Source organism: Oryzias latipes, chromosome 23, assembly GCF_002234675.1.
Source record: "Oryzias latipes chromosome 23, ASM223467v1".
Taxonomy (NCBI): domain Eukaryota; kingdom Metazoa; phylum Chordata; class Actinopteri; order Beloniformes; family Adrianichthyidae; genus Oryzias; species Oryzias latipes.
The window spans coordinates 15,777,980-15,795,974 of NC_019881.2; the positions used below are offsets into that span (position 1 = coordinate 15,777,980).

Consider the following 17,995-nt stretch of genomic DNA (forward strand, 5'->3'; position numbering starts at 1 on the left):
ACACATTAACTTTACACACAACACATTAACTTAACACACAACACATTAACTTAACACACAACACATTAACTTTACACACAACACATTAACTTTACACACAACACATTAACTTTACACACAACACATTAACTTAACACACAACACATTAACTTAACACACAACACATTAACTTTACACACAACACATTAACTTTACACACAACACATTAACTTTACACACAACACATTAACTTTACACACAACACATTAAATCACAACACAACACATTAACTCACAACACAACGCAATAACTCACAACACAACACATTAACTCACAACACAACACATTAACTCACAACACAACACATTAACTCACAACACAACACAATAACTCACAACACATTAACTCACAACACAACACAATAACTCACAACGGAAGTAAAGCTGCAATGGAACTGCTTTTATTCTGAAATTTCCACTGGGCTGAGCGGCTAACTGCCTAACAGAAAGTAACGTCACAGTGAGCTGTGGAGGGAGCATGATTTTCTACAAGAGAAGCTAGCAGCAGCGTTGCCAGATTGGGCGGTTTTGGGTGTAAATTTGCGGTCAAAAATGCATAATTTGGGCGGTTTTAAGGTCGGTTCAGCGGGTTTTTTCCCACTCATGAATATATAATAGCGGCCTACATTAGGCCGTGTGGCTTTTGGAGTTCTACTGAAGCTCCGTGAACGGCAGAGCTTAATGGACCGGGCTCTGTCATCTAACCTGTTGTTGGGGGAGTGCAACGCCCCGCCTCTTAGAAATTGTGTTCATTAAAGCCTGACAGTGCGATCTCTCCACATTTGTCGTGTCAAGTGTTGGGGACCGCATGCGTGTGTGAGAGGAAGAGGAAGAGGGAGCGGAAGAAAGGAGAGGAGCGCGTGCAGGGACTGGGAGGGTGTGTGGGTGGGTGGGGGGTGTTGGGGACCGAGTGAGTGTGAGAGGAGGGGGCTGAAGAAGGAGAGGAGCGGAGCACGTGCAGCGACAGAGAGGGGTGTGAGTGCATTGTGTAGCTTCTCTTGTAGAGGAAACATGCTCCCTCCACAGCTCACTGTGACCTTACTTTCTTTTAGGCAGTTAGCCACTCAGCCCAGTGGAAATTTCAGAATAAAAGCACTTCCATTGCAGCTTTACTTCCGTTGTGAGTTAATGTGTTGTGAGTTATTGTGTTGTGTTGTGAGTTATTGTGTTGTGTTGTGAGTTATTGTGTTGTGTTGTGAGTTAATGTGTTGTGTTGTGAGTTAATGTGTTGTGTTGTGAGTAAATGTGTTGTGTTGTGAGTTATTGTGTTGTGTTGTGAGTTAATGTGTTGTGTTGTGAGTTAATGTGTTGTGTGTAAAGTTAATGTGTTGTGTGTAAAGTTAATGAGTTGTGTGTTAAGTTAATGTGTTGTGTGTAAAGTTAATGAGTTATGTGTTAAGTTAATGTGTTGTGTGTAAAGTTAATGTGTTGTGTTGTGACCCTTCTGGGCCACCGTAGATAACCATAGAGGGAACAAACACAAATGATTTCCAAACAAAATGACCAATGACCAGAAACATGTTACTTAAAGTACGCTTAAGAACTGTAAAGAAAGTGTACCTTGTAGCAATTTAGTCACTTTCAAGCAATAAAACCAGTTTCTGAACAGGGCGTTCAAGCACTAACTGCTTGTTAATACGTTCACCCTTCTTGCTAAGTTTTCTGTCACCCAAACATATCTTCACTCTTCTAACACACCCATCTTTATCTGTTGTGGTTTCTAAAACTCTACCCAACCTCCACTCAGTTCTAGGCAGGTCATCATCTTTTATCATCACTATATCTCTGATCTGCAGATTTCTTTTTGGAGTGTGCCAGCATTGTCTGATGGCGATATTGGACAAATATTCCTTGCGCCAACGACTCCAGAACTGTTCTGCTAGGTACTGTACATGACGCCATCTCTTTCTAGCGTAAATGTCTTCTTTGACAAACTTGCCGGGGGGAGGAAGAGCTGGAGTAGACTTCAAGGTAAGTATGTGGTTAGGGGTGAGTGGCTCCAGACTGTTTGGATCATTGAGGTTCTCAACAGTGAGAGGACGACTGTTAACTATTGACATTGCCTCATAAAGGAATGTTCGAAGTGAAGCGTCATTGAGATTTCCAGGAGAGAGAGAGAGAGTCGAGTTGAGGATACTCCTAACCGTTCTAATCTGACGTTCCCATACTCCGCCGGCATGGCTTGAACCTGGAGCATTCATAAGAAAGTCACACTGATTTTCAGCTAGAAAGGTTGTTAGTTTGTCTCCATCAATTTCTTTGAGAGCTTCCTTCAACTCATTTCTGGCTCCCAAGAAGTTACTGCCTTGATCAGATGTGATTTGACGCACCATCCCACGTATGGCAATAAAGCAACGCAGTCCATTTATGAAGCAATCTGTTGACGGATCCTCCAGCATTTCAATGTGAATGGCTCTTGAGGAGAAGCAAGTGAAGAGAAGGCCATATCTTTTCCTTGTGTTCCGTCCTTGTTTTGTGTAGAAGGGTCCGAAGCAGTCCATTCCACAGTATGTGAAGGGTGGAGATACAGAAACCCGCTCCAAAGGAAGATCAGCCATCCTTTGTTCTTCTGTGCTTCCACGGAGTTTGCGACATGTCACACATTGACGAAGATATGAAGCCACAACCCGACCAATTCCTGATATCCAGTAACCCTTTGTCCTAATTGCATTAATGGTCATGCCTTTACCTTGATGTTTGACCCTTTCATGTGCTTGTGAGATAATCATCCTAGTGATATGATGTCCTTTAGGAATGATTGCAGGGTGTTTGACCTCATGAGGAAGATTAGCTTCTCTGAGTCGTCCTCCCACCTTAATTACACCATCACTGTCCAAGAAGGCATTGAGACGGTGTAGTTTGTTATGAAGTGGTAGCTGAGAGCCTTTCTTCAGTAGCTTCAGTTCCTCAGAATATGTTTGTCTCTGTAGGTCTTTGATTATGAGACGCTCTGCATGTTCTCTTTCTTTCACAGTTGAGAGACCAATGGACTTGTCTTTATTTATCCGTCGAAGGATACGTGCCACTGCGCACACGGCGCGAGACCAACATGAGATCCTTGAAAGCCGATCTATGAGACAATCAGGCTCTGTGGTTTCTGTGCTTAAAGCCTGAGCTACTTTCACTTCTGGGTCTCCCACTGCATCACCCTTTCTGATGACCTCTTCCATAAAATTGACATACTGTTCCTTGTACCTTTCGTCTCTTGACAGCTTCCTCTTGAGATGGCTGAGACGTATGACAGCAAGCTGTTTATTATCTGGTAAGATTGGTCTCTCCTTAAAGGGAAGCGACATCTCGTAATGACCTTGGTTGTTTTTATAAATGGAGTTCTTGAGTTTATCCAGAAACAGAATATCTTCCTGGGACACTGTTTTTTCATCTTCCTTGCCATCTCTGAAGTCAGATTCCAGAATTCGAATAGCATCTGCAGGAGTGACTGGTGGGAGCTCCTTGACAATAATTTTAAAACAATGTCTTCCTGTATTTGGAGTGTCGAGGCAGGGTGAAGAGCATCCCACTATGCTCCATCCTAGGTCAGTTTGAACCGCATATGGCTCTTCATTTCCTCCTGGTATAACATCTCTTGGTGCCATTGCTCTTGCGCAGTTGTATCCTATTAGAAGACCAACTTCACAATCCTGCAGTGGCGGAATTTCATCCACAATTTTAGAAAGATGATTCCATTTGCTGGCTGTTTCATTTGTTGGAATATGGGCACGATTCACTGGTATACAATCTTTGGTATACACATGAGGGAGGTTGATATAGGAAGAGGAGAAGTAGCCTCGCACACGAAGTCCTGAGACCCTTTGACTTTTCACCGTCATGTCGCGTCCAACCATAGTTGTTAATCTCAGCTTTACTGGACAGGACTTTGCCTTTAAAGCGTTGCTTACATCCTGGTCGACAAATGTTGTGTCGCTTTGTGTGTCCAGTAGAGCATAAACCAGTTTCTCAGTTTCTCCATCAATCGTTGACACCCATACAGGCACAATCATTGATGTATTGTTGGACTGTCCTGTTGCTACTGACATTGAAGTTGCAGCAGTTTCTGTTTGAACAGTAGTTGTTGGGGTAGCATCTTCTGGAGTTGCTACCCTCTCCTTCCTCACATAGTTTTCATCATGCAAACACGTAGGATGTTTACCCTTACAAATGTCACATGAATGTCTGTGTCGACAGTCTTTTGCATTATGACCAGGTTTGGTACAGCCATAGCAGAGTTTATGTTCTTTAATGAATCCTCTTCGCTCATCCAGGGTTTTTTCAATGAACTTGGGACATCCATGTAGTCTGTGCTGTAGATCTTGACAGAAACTACAAGGAACCTTTTCCTTTCCTTTAGCTGTCCTCTGCCTTTCAATGTCAGCCTCAGATTGAATACTCATAACATTTGCCCTGTTTGTTTTAGTTTCTCTTTTGTTTTGTTTTGCAGCATTAGATTCTGTGCTGTGGAGGGCAAATGCTGAGGTGATCGGATTGCAAGCAATTTCTGCCTCCATTGCAACAAATGCGGCAAAATCTTTGAAGCTGGGAAACTCTTTGGTCCTTTTCATGTGTTCTGTGGCTTTCCTGTTCCACTGAGTTGCTGTCCATTCTGGTAGTTTCTGAATTAGCCTTCTATTCTCTTCACAATCGTTCAAAATTTACATGCGACATTGCATCTTGACAGGCGTTTAAGAAATCTGAAAATTCTCTTAGGGCTAATGCATCTCGTGGTAGGATTTTGGGCCAATCTGCTAGCTTGTCTCTGAAGGCTCTCTGTGTGGTGAAGGGTTGTCCATATCTGTCATTCAGCTTGTTCCATGCATCCCTGTAAGCCTCGTTGTCATTTCTATAGAAAGTTCCTTCTAGTGTTTTACGGGCCGGGCCACCAACATACTTTCTTAGATAAAACAGCTTGTCCGCTGAAGAGATGGGCTTTGAATCAATGAGGGACATAAATGAAGTTTTCCACTCAATGAACCTGATAGGGTCACCATTAAAAACAGATGGCTCTGGGACTGGAAGTCTATTTAGTGCCATGCTGTCCTGTAAGGCTTGTGCGAGGGATAATACATTCATATCAGGTGATGGTATATTTACAACAGGATTCTGATTGCCAGTGACAGGGAGGCTGTGTTTATTTCGTTCAGAATTGTTATATGAATGTATGCTACCTTCCTGCGAAACACTTTGGTTGTAGACATGCAGCCTAGCTCGAGCAGCCTTCAGATCCTTTTCTGCTTGGATACGTTCTAGTCTGCGCTTTTCTACTTGTATTTGTCTGTGTTGCTCTTCTATTATTTCTCTTTGTTTCTCTTCCTCCATGAGCACTTCAAACTCAGCTTCCCTTGCTGCGAGCTCTGCAGCAGCGTCCACCTGTTTAACCATTAAGGTGGTCCCTTCTTGACTGTGAACTGACCTTGTCACTCTGGAGACAGTGGATCCATATATGGAACGTGCATATCTGCTTTTCAGTAGTTCCTTAAGACGTTGTTGCACTTGCTGTGCATCATAATCTCCGTAGATGCCTGTCATTCTCTCGTAGCTGACTTTCAAAATATCTGCTGTAACTGCTTCACAACTATCAACGTGGCGTCTTAGTTCTGGTGCTGGTGTGATGGATTTCCGTAGTTCGATGTAAGCGTTTAATACGTCTTCTTTTTCCCTTTCCAAAGAATCCATCAGATCCGCCAGCTCACTTTCACTGATGTTCAGCTTCAGCTGCTCTCTTGACCTGCGGGCTTGAGCCTTCCATTTTTCGTATGATGAAATTAGTTTTCTTTCCTTCTTTCTTGCTTCCTCCTTTTGCAGTTCAAGCATTTTTGGAGTTAGGGTCTTTTGTCGGGTTGAGCGTCGGACACCTTCTTTAAGTTCACTTTGTAAGCTATTTACTATTTCTTCCTTGCTTTGAATTTCCTTTTCTAAATGTTCTCTCTCAGTTGTCTCTGAGGTGTCTTCAAGAGCAAATTTCAGCCTTTCAATTTTGCAGTGTAGGTTATCTATTTGTTTCTGTAACTCTATTTGTAAATTGTGATTTTCTGTGTCCTCCATATTAAACTATACTAAATAAAAGTTGTTTCAGTATTGCTCTTAGACTACCCAAATGGAAATAAGTTATTGTTTAGAATATATGCATAGATAACACAAATAACTTGAATGTAGCTCACAGTAAAATATATAATTCAGTCAACATGAACTGCCTTTTTAAATCACAGACTTTGAACATAAGTCGTTTTTTTTTTTTTTTTTTTTTTTTTTTTTTTTAAACAAAATCAATATACGATATAAACTGTTCACACATCAAACTGAACAATTTTTTTTTTTTTTAAATAAATTAAATAACAGTCCGTTGCTCAAATGTAATCTTTGTTGTTCATTTAGTGAGACAAATGTTCTTTAAAGTTGATGTTGTTTCCTTCTTTAACCAGTTCTGATTGGAGCAGTCACTTTTCCTGATGAAGCTTGGCCTTTTCTTTCTCAAGTTCAATAAAATGTTCCATACCTTGTCTGACCGTCACATCAACTGTTAAGTCAGCTGCGAGATGATTGTCTTGTGGACCCGTAGAATGGTGCTGAGTTGCCTGATGAAGTGTGATCTTCAACGCCAAACGATTAGCAGCACAGCCCCTTGCTTGTCCTCATGACTCCGTGGTGCAGCGTGACCGTGGGATGATGTAGGTGTCAGCTCTTACTGTAGCATTCCAGCCGGACTTGATTCAGACGATGGACTCAATGATAGTAACTGATGGACTATGATGGGGTATTCCAACCCATTTATTTACTCCACAGTCATAGTCACACCGTAAGAGCTGAAGAAAAGCATAAAAACAAACTTACAATAATTCCTTTTTGATATACATTCATTCTTTACCTCAGCTAGTAGCGTTAGATTGTTGAATAACTTCAAACAGAAACATATTTTGTTATTTTACATGAAACAAATAGAAAATAATCACAAAATGTATACAGTAAACATAACCAAAAATCGTACCTGTTCGCCTTCCAGCTAGATGCCAAAAACAAATTACAGCTTTACACAGTTATCTGTCCGTCTTTTTTGTCTGTTTCCTTTGTTGCCGTAGCATCAGCTGTTAACCGTTTTTTTGTTTCTGTTGATCTGACACGCTTCACAGAAAAAGCGGAAGTGGAACCTTCACAATAAAAGTCTTCCAAACAAAATACACTTCACAAACATTTACACTGTTTTTTATCATTTGCTTTTACATCTTCAACATATTTCTTTTGAAATTAAAGGCATCTTCAATAAAAGGAAATGTTAAACAATAATAAGAAAACAATTAAAATGGGTCTTTTACAAGCTGCACTTCTGATTTCAGCGTTGAGAAACACGGCTGTGATTCCTTAGATAAATCTGCAGTTGGCCAACAGGTTTTGGGTCTGCATTCCATCAGACCTGCCTGCATAAATTTAGAGGGAAAAAAAAGGAAATTACATTTCTTGTCTTGCGGGTTTTGCTTTACATCTTCCCAGACAGGAAACTGCTACAGATCTTGTCTTCAATATGCAGACAGATGGTCATTTGCCGAACATTGAGGAGCGTCACACTTCTGTTCTCCCTTTACGTGATCAATCAGGGCCTGTTCAGGTCGATGCAGAACAAATTTAATAGATTCAGTCAGTTCGTCACAATTGAATTAAGTTAAAGAGAAAAAAAAGGGGCACCTTATGTAAACTAAAATTTGCCACTCCCTTCTTGGTTCTTAATTTTTTTCTCCGCTTGCTTTCTTTGTTTCTTATATTTATTGTACTTTTATCTTTTGCTTTTTCTGTCTATTTATCCATGGAAACTTATGTACATTACACGTGTGAATAACCCTGAATTTTTTATTATATCTTCATGAAGGATCACATTTAAATTGGTTGTTACACCATTTCACTGATTTCTGCAGTAGAAGCCCCTATTTTTTTAAAGGGCAGTCCAAAATAGCAAACCACATGGCACATTCATAGGTTTAGTGTGGACAATCCGAAACGTATATACACGTTTCATTTAACTATTATAGTTTTTTGTCAATGCCATTAGTTGTTTTGCTGCTTAACAGTAGATGTATTTTTTGGTACCTACAGTATTTTAATGCGTCGGCTCACCAGGACCGAAGCCTGAAATTATAACCAATAAATTGAGACAGATGTTTATCAGCAAGATAGAGTTTGGTGTGTGAGGGTGAAAGTATGGAATGGCATTTTGTTACAGAATCTAATCTTTTGATCTTCTAATCTTTGTCTGCATTGAGATTGCCTCCAATCACAGAGCAGTTTAAAGATGCTACTCTGTGGATATACAATAATAAGCCAAACATTTTGTCTTTGCTACAGTTTGATCTTACAGGTCTGCCTCTATAAATGGAAACTGTACTAGAATTGCTGCTAGAATTTGCTCTTCATCACACCTTTTTGTGTTTTGAATGGATTCAGAAACCTATGTTGTTTGGATATCATGTCATAAAGCAGGCAATTGACTTTTATTAAAGATTATGTTGAACCAGTTTCAGACCTAATACCTCATTCCCTGACACAAACAAAAAGGAATGAGCTGGGAATTCCTGATTTGTCTAAAGAAAGAGCAAGGGAGAACAAATATACATCCTGCGACAGAGGTGCTACCTCTTAATCTGACACTTGGCACACATGTCCCTGTGGTCATCTCTTCTTCTCCCCTCACTGCATAATGTGCAGTGATGTCCTAGTGCTGTCCCAGGGTGCCTCCCTGACAATGCTGTCACTTTTGGCTCTGTTATTCTCCCTGGACACATCCTGCACCATTGAAAACTCAATGCACCACAGCTGTAGGAAGGACAGCCTTTCAGCCTATAATGGCATGCAGCTTCATCACAGCATCAAACTGCCCTTGACTTTGAACTGAATTACATTTTAGACAAAATATCTTCCAACAAAAATGCATCATCTCCATCATCTCAACCTTTCCATTTGCAAAATAGCAGTGTTTCAAATTGCTTTCAGTCGCAACCCTGCAAGATGCAGATAAGCAGAAAGAGTCCTCCTTTCACCATTTGAAGTATTCACTTTTGAACTCAACTTTAGCGATTTTCTCTTCCAGAAGGATCCGACTTTGTGTGTGTGTATAACCTTTATGTTTCTATTGAAGGTGTGGATGACGGAGCAGACATCCCTAGAGACATGGTGGTGGGCATCTATGAAAGAATACAACTAAGAGAGCTGCGCTCCAATGAAGACCACGTCACCTACGTCTCCAAAGTTGAGCAGTCCATTGTGGGCATGAAAACAGTAAGGGGCATCCTCATTGATGTATACAATAAAAAAAAATAATGCATTGACAGCTCAGATCAAAGCTTAAATTACAATAGTGGATTGAAAAAAAAATTAAAGAAATGTTTGAAAGGTACTTTGCAAGAACTGTTGAATGGAAATGAAATATATATTTTTTAATAGCAGTAAAAATTGATGACCAGGCCTTGATTGTTCACATACAAAACCTAGGACACAGAAGTGACCCCAGTATCAAGCTCTGGGGTACTCCAGCAGGTAAAAATTATTGAAGTGGTATTTTTTGGAAGTTTTAGTGCTTCAGAAATTTTATTTGCAATAATTAATTATTTGAAAAAACACGTCCAAAAACATGCTTCATAGGTTAATTAGTTACTCTAAAGTGTCCCAAGGTGTGAATGTGAGTGTGCATGGGACTGGTGTGTGATTCGTGTGCCCTGCGATAGACTGCCGACCTGTTGAGGATTTCCCTTGCCTTCGCCCACAATTGGCGGGGATAGGCTCCGGCAACCTCGTGACCGCGAAAGGGAAAAGACGGTTTTAGAAGATGAATGAATAGTTACTTGAAAGGGTTATATCTCACCAAGTGTTCATTAAAGATTGGAAGACGAAAGAAGACCTATTTTATATCTGCAGATATCTCTCTTGAAACTTTCAAGTCTGTTTTAATAAAACAATACTTTCTGGCAACCCTTACTATGCCTTAATGATAAAAAGAAAATAGTATTTTATTGGTGTAACTAAATACACCTTTGCAAAAGTAAAAAGCTTAAAAAAGTAGACAGTTACGAAATCCTATTAGGCATATAATTACATCTTCTGATTTATTTTCAGTCTGTAATTTTAGCTTCTTCTTCCACTTTCGGCTTCTCCCATCAGGGGTCGCCACAGCGAACAAGTCGCATGGTAAATTTGGCAATGTTTTACGCCGGATGCCCTTCCTGACGCAACCTTCTCTAACCGGGCTTGGAACCGGCACAGAGGTAGAGAAGGGAACAGGGAGCAGCCCGGAGTCGAACCCGGGTTTCACGGACGGAAGGCGCCGCAAACCAGCACGAGCTAAACTGGCTCCCAGTCTGTAATTTTAGCTGATATTTAAAAAAAAAAAAGTTCTGTTTAAAAACTATTGCCAAAATGTGTAACTCTTTTCCCCTTACTCAAATATTTGCTTCTTTCTTTGATTAAATTTATCAACCTGGTTAAATCCTTCTAATAAAATCTAACACTGGCTACAAAAACCAGCAGACAACCAAAACTTGTAGATACAGCTCATGCATGCATCAAATCTGACCATCGTTAATACTCTAAAAAAAAAAAAAAAAAAAAAAAAAAAAATTCACTGCAACATTTTACATGTTTAAAATTTCTGTCCTTTATGCTCGACTTTTTTCCCTTCCCTTTCCTTTGTGTTTATAGGGTTTTCAAAGTGATAGATGAGTGGGCACAAGATGACAGAAAGCATGTCATTATGGCCAAACGATGATAGATTGTTGTGACAGGAAGTGTGCCAATGGGAGCTTTTCGCCACGAAAAGAAGGAGAAGACAATGTTTCTGTCCTGCTAATGGATTGCACTCTGTGTCTTGAGGGCTTAAAAAAATCAATTTTCCTCTTAAAAATGTTTAATAAAACACTAACATTATAAACCTTTGGTAATGTTTTGAGGTAGCTTTATATCAACAAATGTTTTCCATATTTTGGGATGGATGATTAGCTTTACTGGTGAATGTTTCTTGAACTGCATTGATATCCTCCCTGGACCACTTGTTTATTATTCTTAGAAATGGGTCATACGGATTTCATGCTAATGATCTCCTTCGGTGTTTCTGACATTACTTGAATAAAGGTCTTAGCAAAAGTCTGCATGCCCTGCAGCAGTGAGACGTAGGCAAGTAGAAGAAAGAGATGGAGGCTTACAGAAGAAAAGGGGAACTGTTAGAAGCTGCAAAATTTTGGATTTCACATTTCATGACTGCAATAGAGTTTCACAGTCTGCTGGATGAGTAAAGCAAAAGACAAGATTGTGAAAAGGATGAGAACGTTATCGGATAACTCTCCAAAGGCATTTTTTGCTGTGTAATCTCCTTAAAGTTGGAAAGGCATGCAAGTTCAAGAGGTAAAGACAGGATCGTATGAGAAAACAGTACAGTATAAAATAAATACTTGCCTCTCACACCTTTGCTAATCTTTTTTTTTTATGTGTAGGCATCTGTGACTGTTAAATGCAACACGATTTCACAACCACTCATGTTTTGTATGATGGTTTTGTGTGCAGAGTGCCCATTTTAGCTCACTGGATACTGGAGGCAATTACGATGAGCCTCTCTGCTGGAGCTACACTAATCCAGCAGCAGGCGTCGAATAACCCATTAAGACCTACAACAGCATTACAAAAACCTTTCAATCCCCCCCCCAAAAAAATAAAAATACACGTTAAATCTAAGAGAACATAGAAAATATCTATGCCAATACAATAATGACATCTTTAACCACTTTCTGTAAAGCAGCAAACTTTGCCATATAAAGTGGTGACAGGTTAATATTCTTCTAACAACCTTTATTCCATTTACTGGGGTGTTTTCTCCTGTGCAGGTCCTCTCTGTTCCTCACAGAAGACTAGTATGCTGCAGTCGACTCTTTGAAGTGACAGATGTCAACAAGGCTCAAAAACAGGCTGCACATCAGAGAGAAGTCTTCCTATTCAATGATCTTCTTGTGGTGAGTTTAGTTTTTCCATAACTTGTACTTTTTTAGTTCAACAAATGCTGTTGGGATGCATGTTTATTTTCTTAGTTTGAACAGATTCACACTCCGTTATGTACGTTTTTCATATTTCTATATGTGCAAAACGGATCAGTTCATGCAGAGAATGTCTGGTTTAGCTTTGGAAGAAAAAGTAGTGGAATAGCCAAATTTCCCTAAAACTTTCTAATTTTAGATCCAACTCAAACCAAGAAAAAAACTCCCACATGATTCTGGCACCTTCACCATGCATTAATTGCAAAGTGGGTTGTTTGACCATTCCCAATAATTAAAATGTTGGACAAGTTAATTGTTAAATCTGCAAAAAACTTAAGTAAAGAAATATTTGTACCTGCTGTACAGCTCAAAAGTGAATTATTGTGTAGTAAGTTCTTTCTGCACAATAGTGTACTTCCACTTTGTACCACACCTCAAAGCCCCTCTTGTCATATTGTCTGTAACATATCCCTGTTCAACAATTGTAATAAACAAAGTCTACCAAACAATGTGCAGTACACATGTAATCAAAAGGTCAAAACAGCAAGAAAGAGCTGCTTTTACCTCCAGTGATAAAGCTGCTTTTCCTTTGGAATAATCATTTTAATAAAACAGAATAGAGACATAAAATTAAGCATATCTAATATGCACATTGGGAGTCACATATGGCTCATTTGTTCGTAGTTTTTACTTATAATATTTGGTGGAAAGCATCGTCGTTTCCACCAGGGAGATGTTTCACTTTGAAGCCCTGACAGCAGGGCAGGAATGAGTTTAAAAAGGTTTGCGATTAAACTGAGTAAAGTCTTTTTGTCAGAATCTAGACTCTGTTCCAGCAGTGTGAGCTTTTCAACTGATGTTTTAAGTGACAATGTTGTATTGTTTAGACAAACCTTGTCTAAAAAAAACACAAAAAACAAAATAAAAAAGGGCCAGCAAAAGGTTCTGGATAACATTAAACCCTCTAACCAGGTCACTGAGGGAAAAGGCTGCGCTAATATTTCCTGACACTAGCTTGCCTGCTGTTTTTATGCACATTATATCACTGCTGCTAAAATATTAAACTTTTTTAAAAACACATTACTATAACAAGCTGATTTTTAAATGTATAGTAAATGTGAGATTTTCTTCTTGGGTTTTCTGAGTGACCTTAAATCGTTGTCTTATTTGTTGGATGCCTGCAGATCCTAAAACTTTGTCCAAAGAAGAAGAGTTCAGCAGCCTACACTTTTTGCAAAGCCATGGGTCTACTTGGGATGCAGTTTCACCTGTTTGAAAATGAATGTAAGTCACTGTTTCCACCATCAGGCTATGCATTCAGATGAAAAAAAAACCTTTTAGGACTTCAACAACTGATTGTCTTATTTTCATCTGTAAGTTATAAAAAATAAATTAATTAATTTATTGTGATCTAAGACAGACAACAAAAGGGACCACTTAAAAAAAAATCTACACAAGGCCTCAGTTTAAAACCTAAAGAATTTAAAACCATGATAATCTGCGGTCTTATTTCTGAAATGTATTCTGTTTTGTTGGTCTGTGTGTTCAGTCAGTCATTCTGTTTGCGTTTGTGCAAACCTCTTGTGTTTTTCAGTTAATTTTGTTTGGTAATAGGGCTCTATTGTGAACTGCTGCTCCACTTTGTAGTTGTTAATTACTGTCTGTAATTATATGCCTTTTTTCTGATGTTTTTTTTAATTTTATTTTGTTTAAACAATGTTTTTTTGAGTAGTGTACCTAATTTATGTTTTTCCTGTAAGTTTTTGTGGTTTTGTTCCTCATTTATGTTTTATTTTGAATGGTGGAATTCAGAATAAAAGATGGACCTTTAGAATTTCTTTTTTACTCTCTCGTCTTTTTACTTATGTGATGGCTTTTATTTCCCATTTGTTTTTCAGACTACCCTCATGGAATCACCATCCTTTCACCATATGGTTCAGACAAAAAACAGGTACTTCACTTCTGTGCCCAGAGCGCCGAGGAGCTGCTCAAACTTGTAGAAGATCTAAAGGAATCAATCGCAGAGGTGTCTGAGATGGAACAAATACGTATTGAGTGTGAGAAGCTTTTATTTCTTTCATGCACATTTTAAGGATATTCATTTCTTATGGTAATAAGGGGCAACATAATTTGAGTTTTTTCCCCAAACCAAAATCTACACATTTCTCTGTTGAAGTGTGAGTGAACTTTCCTAAATTCCCTTTGGGGATATAAGTCAGTGGTTCCTTGCTTTGCTCGCTCTCCTGTTTGAACAGACAGAGCAGGCGATAAACAAAAGGTGGAAATAGGTCGATGCTCCTCGGAGCAATCAGGCATCTAAAGCTGAGCACAGTGCAGTTTGTTTGGTCCTGTATATTGACAAGTGCAAAAGCCAGTATTTCCGGAGTGTTTCTACAAAAATTGGGCATTCCTGCTGGGGAATGATATGCTGGAGCTGGCTCACTCACAGAAGGGGGGCCTGTAGCTCGGAGGAAGAGCAAGCATCAAGATATGGACACAGGCAGGGGACCAGGGATGATATTTATAGCCGGGGAGCTGTCCAAAGGAAACGCTTCAAGAAACTGCACATGCACCACATACAAATAATATCTCTGGATATAAAGTATCTCTGGATACTTTTAATTTCCAACTCAGATGTGTGTATTTTGTGGTTGGGTTACTGCATTCAGGCTCCATTTATCACTTTTAATCAAAATAAAAAGTCAAAAGTGGAGGCCCAAAGAATTCTGGGCCCCCATTTGAGAACCATAAAGAAAGTCATCAAAAGCAGCTGTTGCCTTTATTTTCTCTTTTAAAATTAAAGGAAAACAAAAATATAATTCAAGTAGAACATCCACAATCTTCAGCACTGAGGAAAAAAAAGCCATTGATTGATAAATTAGGATCCAGAACCACTTAAGTAGAGACAAATCCAGTACTGCAGATGAGACAAGGATCTGGCAGAGAACAAGTGTAAACCAAGAAGCTTATATAGACTGAGGATGTAATCAACAAATGGGGCACAGCTGTTGCAATAAGCAGAAACCAGGAGTTATCAATCACCAGGAAGCAAATTAGAGAACCGGGACAGAGCTTTAAGAATAATAACCCAAAACACTGCACATATAAAGAAAAACTTGGGATATTCTAGATTAGGAAAACCAATAAAAAAAGGAAAACTAAAGATTAGCACAGGTACTATTGTATTCAACTTTAATAACATTTAGGCAGTATGTTTTGTTGGGTCGCTATGTTTTTAATGGTCTATTAAAGGTTTTACATTGAAAAATAATGATGAAAGTATCAAAATTTAAGTTAAAATTTAACCTACAGAAATGTTTTTCTCCCATCATGAACTACAATAATGAGCATTCAAATGTGCTGCATCCAATAAAATTGCTAATATTTGGTTCATACTACAGTATTTCTGTATTTTATCATATTTTCTTCAATGATTTGTGATCTTCACTGGTGTCCATGGATTACATGAAATCTTTCCACCTTTATCCACCTTTGTCATGGTAGGGAGAACACGTCAATGTAAGGGTGGGGTCATCTAAGATAGCACAAGGGTTACATTTGTTGTTGAATATTTTTAAATCAGAATTTAAATGTGGCTTCGTAACTAAAATGCAAACATTTCAGTCATCGAATTAGAAATTATGTACAATTGACAACTAGTTTAATTAGAAAGATATGAAACTGAAAAGGAAATCTCAACACGAAGGAAAAGCAATCAGTGTGTGCATATTTTCACGTGTCTGCACTCGTTCTTGCAGACCAGAAATATTCAGATTATTATTGTCTTTTTATTGCATCACTCTGCTCACTTTTTAGCGATTAACCAAATGATGGCTTCTATTTTCTGTCCTCTGCAGGGGAGCTGGAAAAGCAGCAAGGAGCCAAAACACACTCAGTGAAGAGCAATGGCACACAGCTAGAGCTGCGAGGGAAGCAGGGCTCCCCGTCAGGTGAGTAAAAACGTGCAATTATACATTAAACAGAAACAGTTATGTCACTTTTTTTTTTTATATAACCTCATTTATTAACTTTACATCTGTATTAAATTATTATGTAGAGCCCTTTTGTTGCCTAAAACATTTGTTTCCATAAAACCTGTTTGGTATTTCAAAATTGTTTTGTTTCTACTGAGTCTACTGTAACTTCTTTTGATATATCGCCTCCTTTCCTTGGCTGTAATGAGTTCTTAAGGACTTCTGGAAAACCTTTTTACTGCTGGGTTAAATATTGCAAGTTCACAATTGAAAAAATACTTATAACCTTTTGCAAATCTGTTAAATTTTGTATATACGTTAATAACTCTCTTTACTTTCTAATAGACGCCTTTTATTACATTATGGCTAGGTTAAAAGTCCCACTTCAATCATTTTTTTATCTATTTATCACTGGAGGTAAAAACATTCCTATAGTGGTCATTTTGCTTAAAGTTCCCTAAAGTGATAAGACAAAACCAAAAAAAAAAAGAACTGTTTGGTTTTCTAGGACATAGTTTCTGTAGAGCTGTATGAGTTCATTAGAAATTATAAGGATAGCTTCAATATTGCTCAACATTTTTGCTTGACCGTAATGTTGTGAGGGACTGTAAGCTCGCAGGAGAGAGTGTAAACAGAGAGCTCTCAGCAACAGGGAGGGGAAGGGGGTGGAGTCGCTCCCTGCCAACGATCCCGCCCACAACTGAGAGGCAAATTTCTAATTAACTACTGCTGCTCTGCAGAAACTATGTCCTAGTCAACCACACAGTTGTTGTTTTGTTTTGTTTTTTGGCTAAAAATGATAACAATCATCAAATCATAATTAAAAGACACTGGGAACACTTTTGCAATAGATCAAAATAAAATCAGAGTGGGTCTTTAATGTTTTCCTTTATTTTCTTATTCCAGGAAAGCTGGAGTTAGATGACAGAAGTGGACACAATTCAGTAGAGGTAAGTCCAAGCAGACAAGCCCATGTCTGAAACAAAAGGTAAGTGAGTGCAGTCAGCATTGAGGCAGGAAAGGACAGGCCAGAAGTCCAGGATTAGCCAAATCTTCATGACTAGAGGAGTCAACCATGGGTGAGGAGTGAATGAGTGATTGAGTGCTGTTGGGTCAAGTGGCGCGGGCATGTGCGGCATCCCTATCAGACAAAACTATAGATGAAAAAAACTTCTTTGAGTTGAAAAAAATAAAAGATGATGGTTTGGGGAATTTGAACAGTTTGGGCTCTCACAGGGCAAAATGCAACTTATTGAGAGACCTTTAGCGGAAAAAAAGAGGCCAGGGATTTAAGTGGTTTACAGCGCTGTGACATTGTAAATAGCTGGTGGATACTTTTAAAACTCGTTTGACCTGAAGTCATGTCAAGCCACTCTTTGCTGAAGCTTCTGGGGAAACTTTCTGTGCAAACATTGCAAGCTCCATGGAGAGACGGCTGAACAACAGTACTACCGGAGATTTGCACTTACCAAAGCCTAACATGACCTTTCCACGTGCCTCATGTGGCTGTAGAGAATCAGTTTGGAATGAATGGCCAAAGACAGGGTCAGTCTGACATTTAATGGGTGTTTTATTCCTTAAAGACCCACTCCGATCATCTTATGATCTATTTTAAAAGCGTTCCCAGTGGTCTTTTAGTTATGATTATGACAGTTTTCGCCAAAATAAAAAAAAATAAAAAACAGCAACTTTGTTGTGTTTTAGGATATAGTTTCTGCTGAACAACAGTAGTTTATTAGAAATGTGCCTCTAATTTGTGAGTGGGACTGTTGGCACAGAACAACCTCACTCTCCTTCCCCTACCCAGTGCAGAGAGCTCTCTGTTTACACACTCTCTTGCTAGCTTACAGCCATTCACACACCCCAATCTAGCTTTACAAGTGCAGAAAAAATGGTGAGCAATTAGTAGAATTTTGAGCCAGATGCCAATTTAGATGAGGAAAACAAAGGAGTACTTGGATCTAGTTGTTGTATTCAAATTGCAGTTTTT

At 39.0% G+C, this 17,995-nt stretch overlaps 2 protein-coding genes across 3 annotated transcripts in view; one reads left to right on the forward strand and one right to left on the reverse strand.

The window, feature by feature from the left end:
- iqsec3 (IQ motif and Sec7 domain 3) overlaps positions 1-17,995 on the forward strand; it is a 101,461-nt gene that overhangs the window by 76,909 nt on the left and 6,557 nt on the right. For both annotated transcript variants that reach the window (XM_023952353.1, XM_023952352.1), the window contains exons 8-13: positions 9,154-9,293; positions 11,885-12,010; positions 13,216-13,315; positions 13,930-14,088; positions 15,889-15,981; positions 16,912-16,955. In XM_023952353.1, the coding sequence (XP_023808121.1) occupies positions 9,154-9,293; positions 11,885-12,010; positions 13,216-13,315; positions 13,930-14,088; positions 15,889-15,981; positions 16,912-16,955 (662 nt within the window). The remainder of the gene's footprint in view (positions 1-9,153; positions 9,294-11,884; positions 12,011-13,215; positions 13,316-13,929; positions 14,089-15,888; positions 15,982-16,911; positions 16,956-17,995) is intronic.
- LOC105358672 lies at positions 1,499-7,726 on the reverse strand. Its single transcript, XM_023952354.1, has 2 exons — positions 7,018-7,726; positions 1,499-6,835 (listed from the first exon to the last, which is right to left on the reverse strand). The coding sequence occupies exon 2, from the start codon at positions 4,595-4,597 to the stop codon at positions 1,610-1,612; it is 2,988 nt and encodes a 995-aa protein (XP_023808122.1). The 5' UTR covers positions 4,598-6,835; positions 7,018-7,726; the 3' UTR covers positions 1,499-1,609.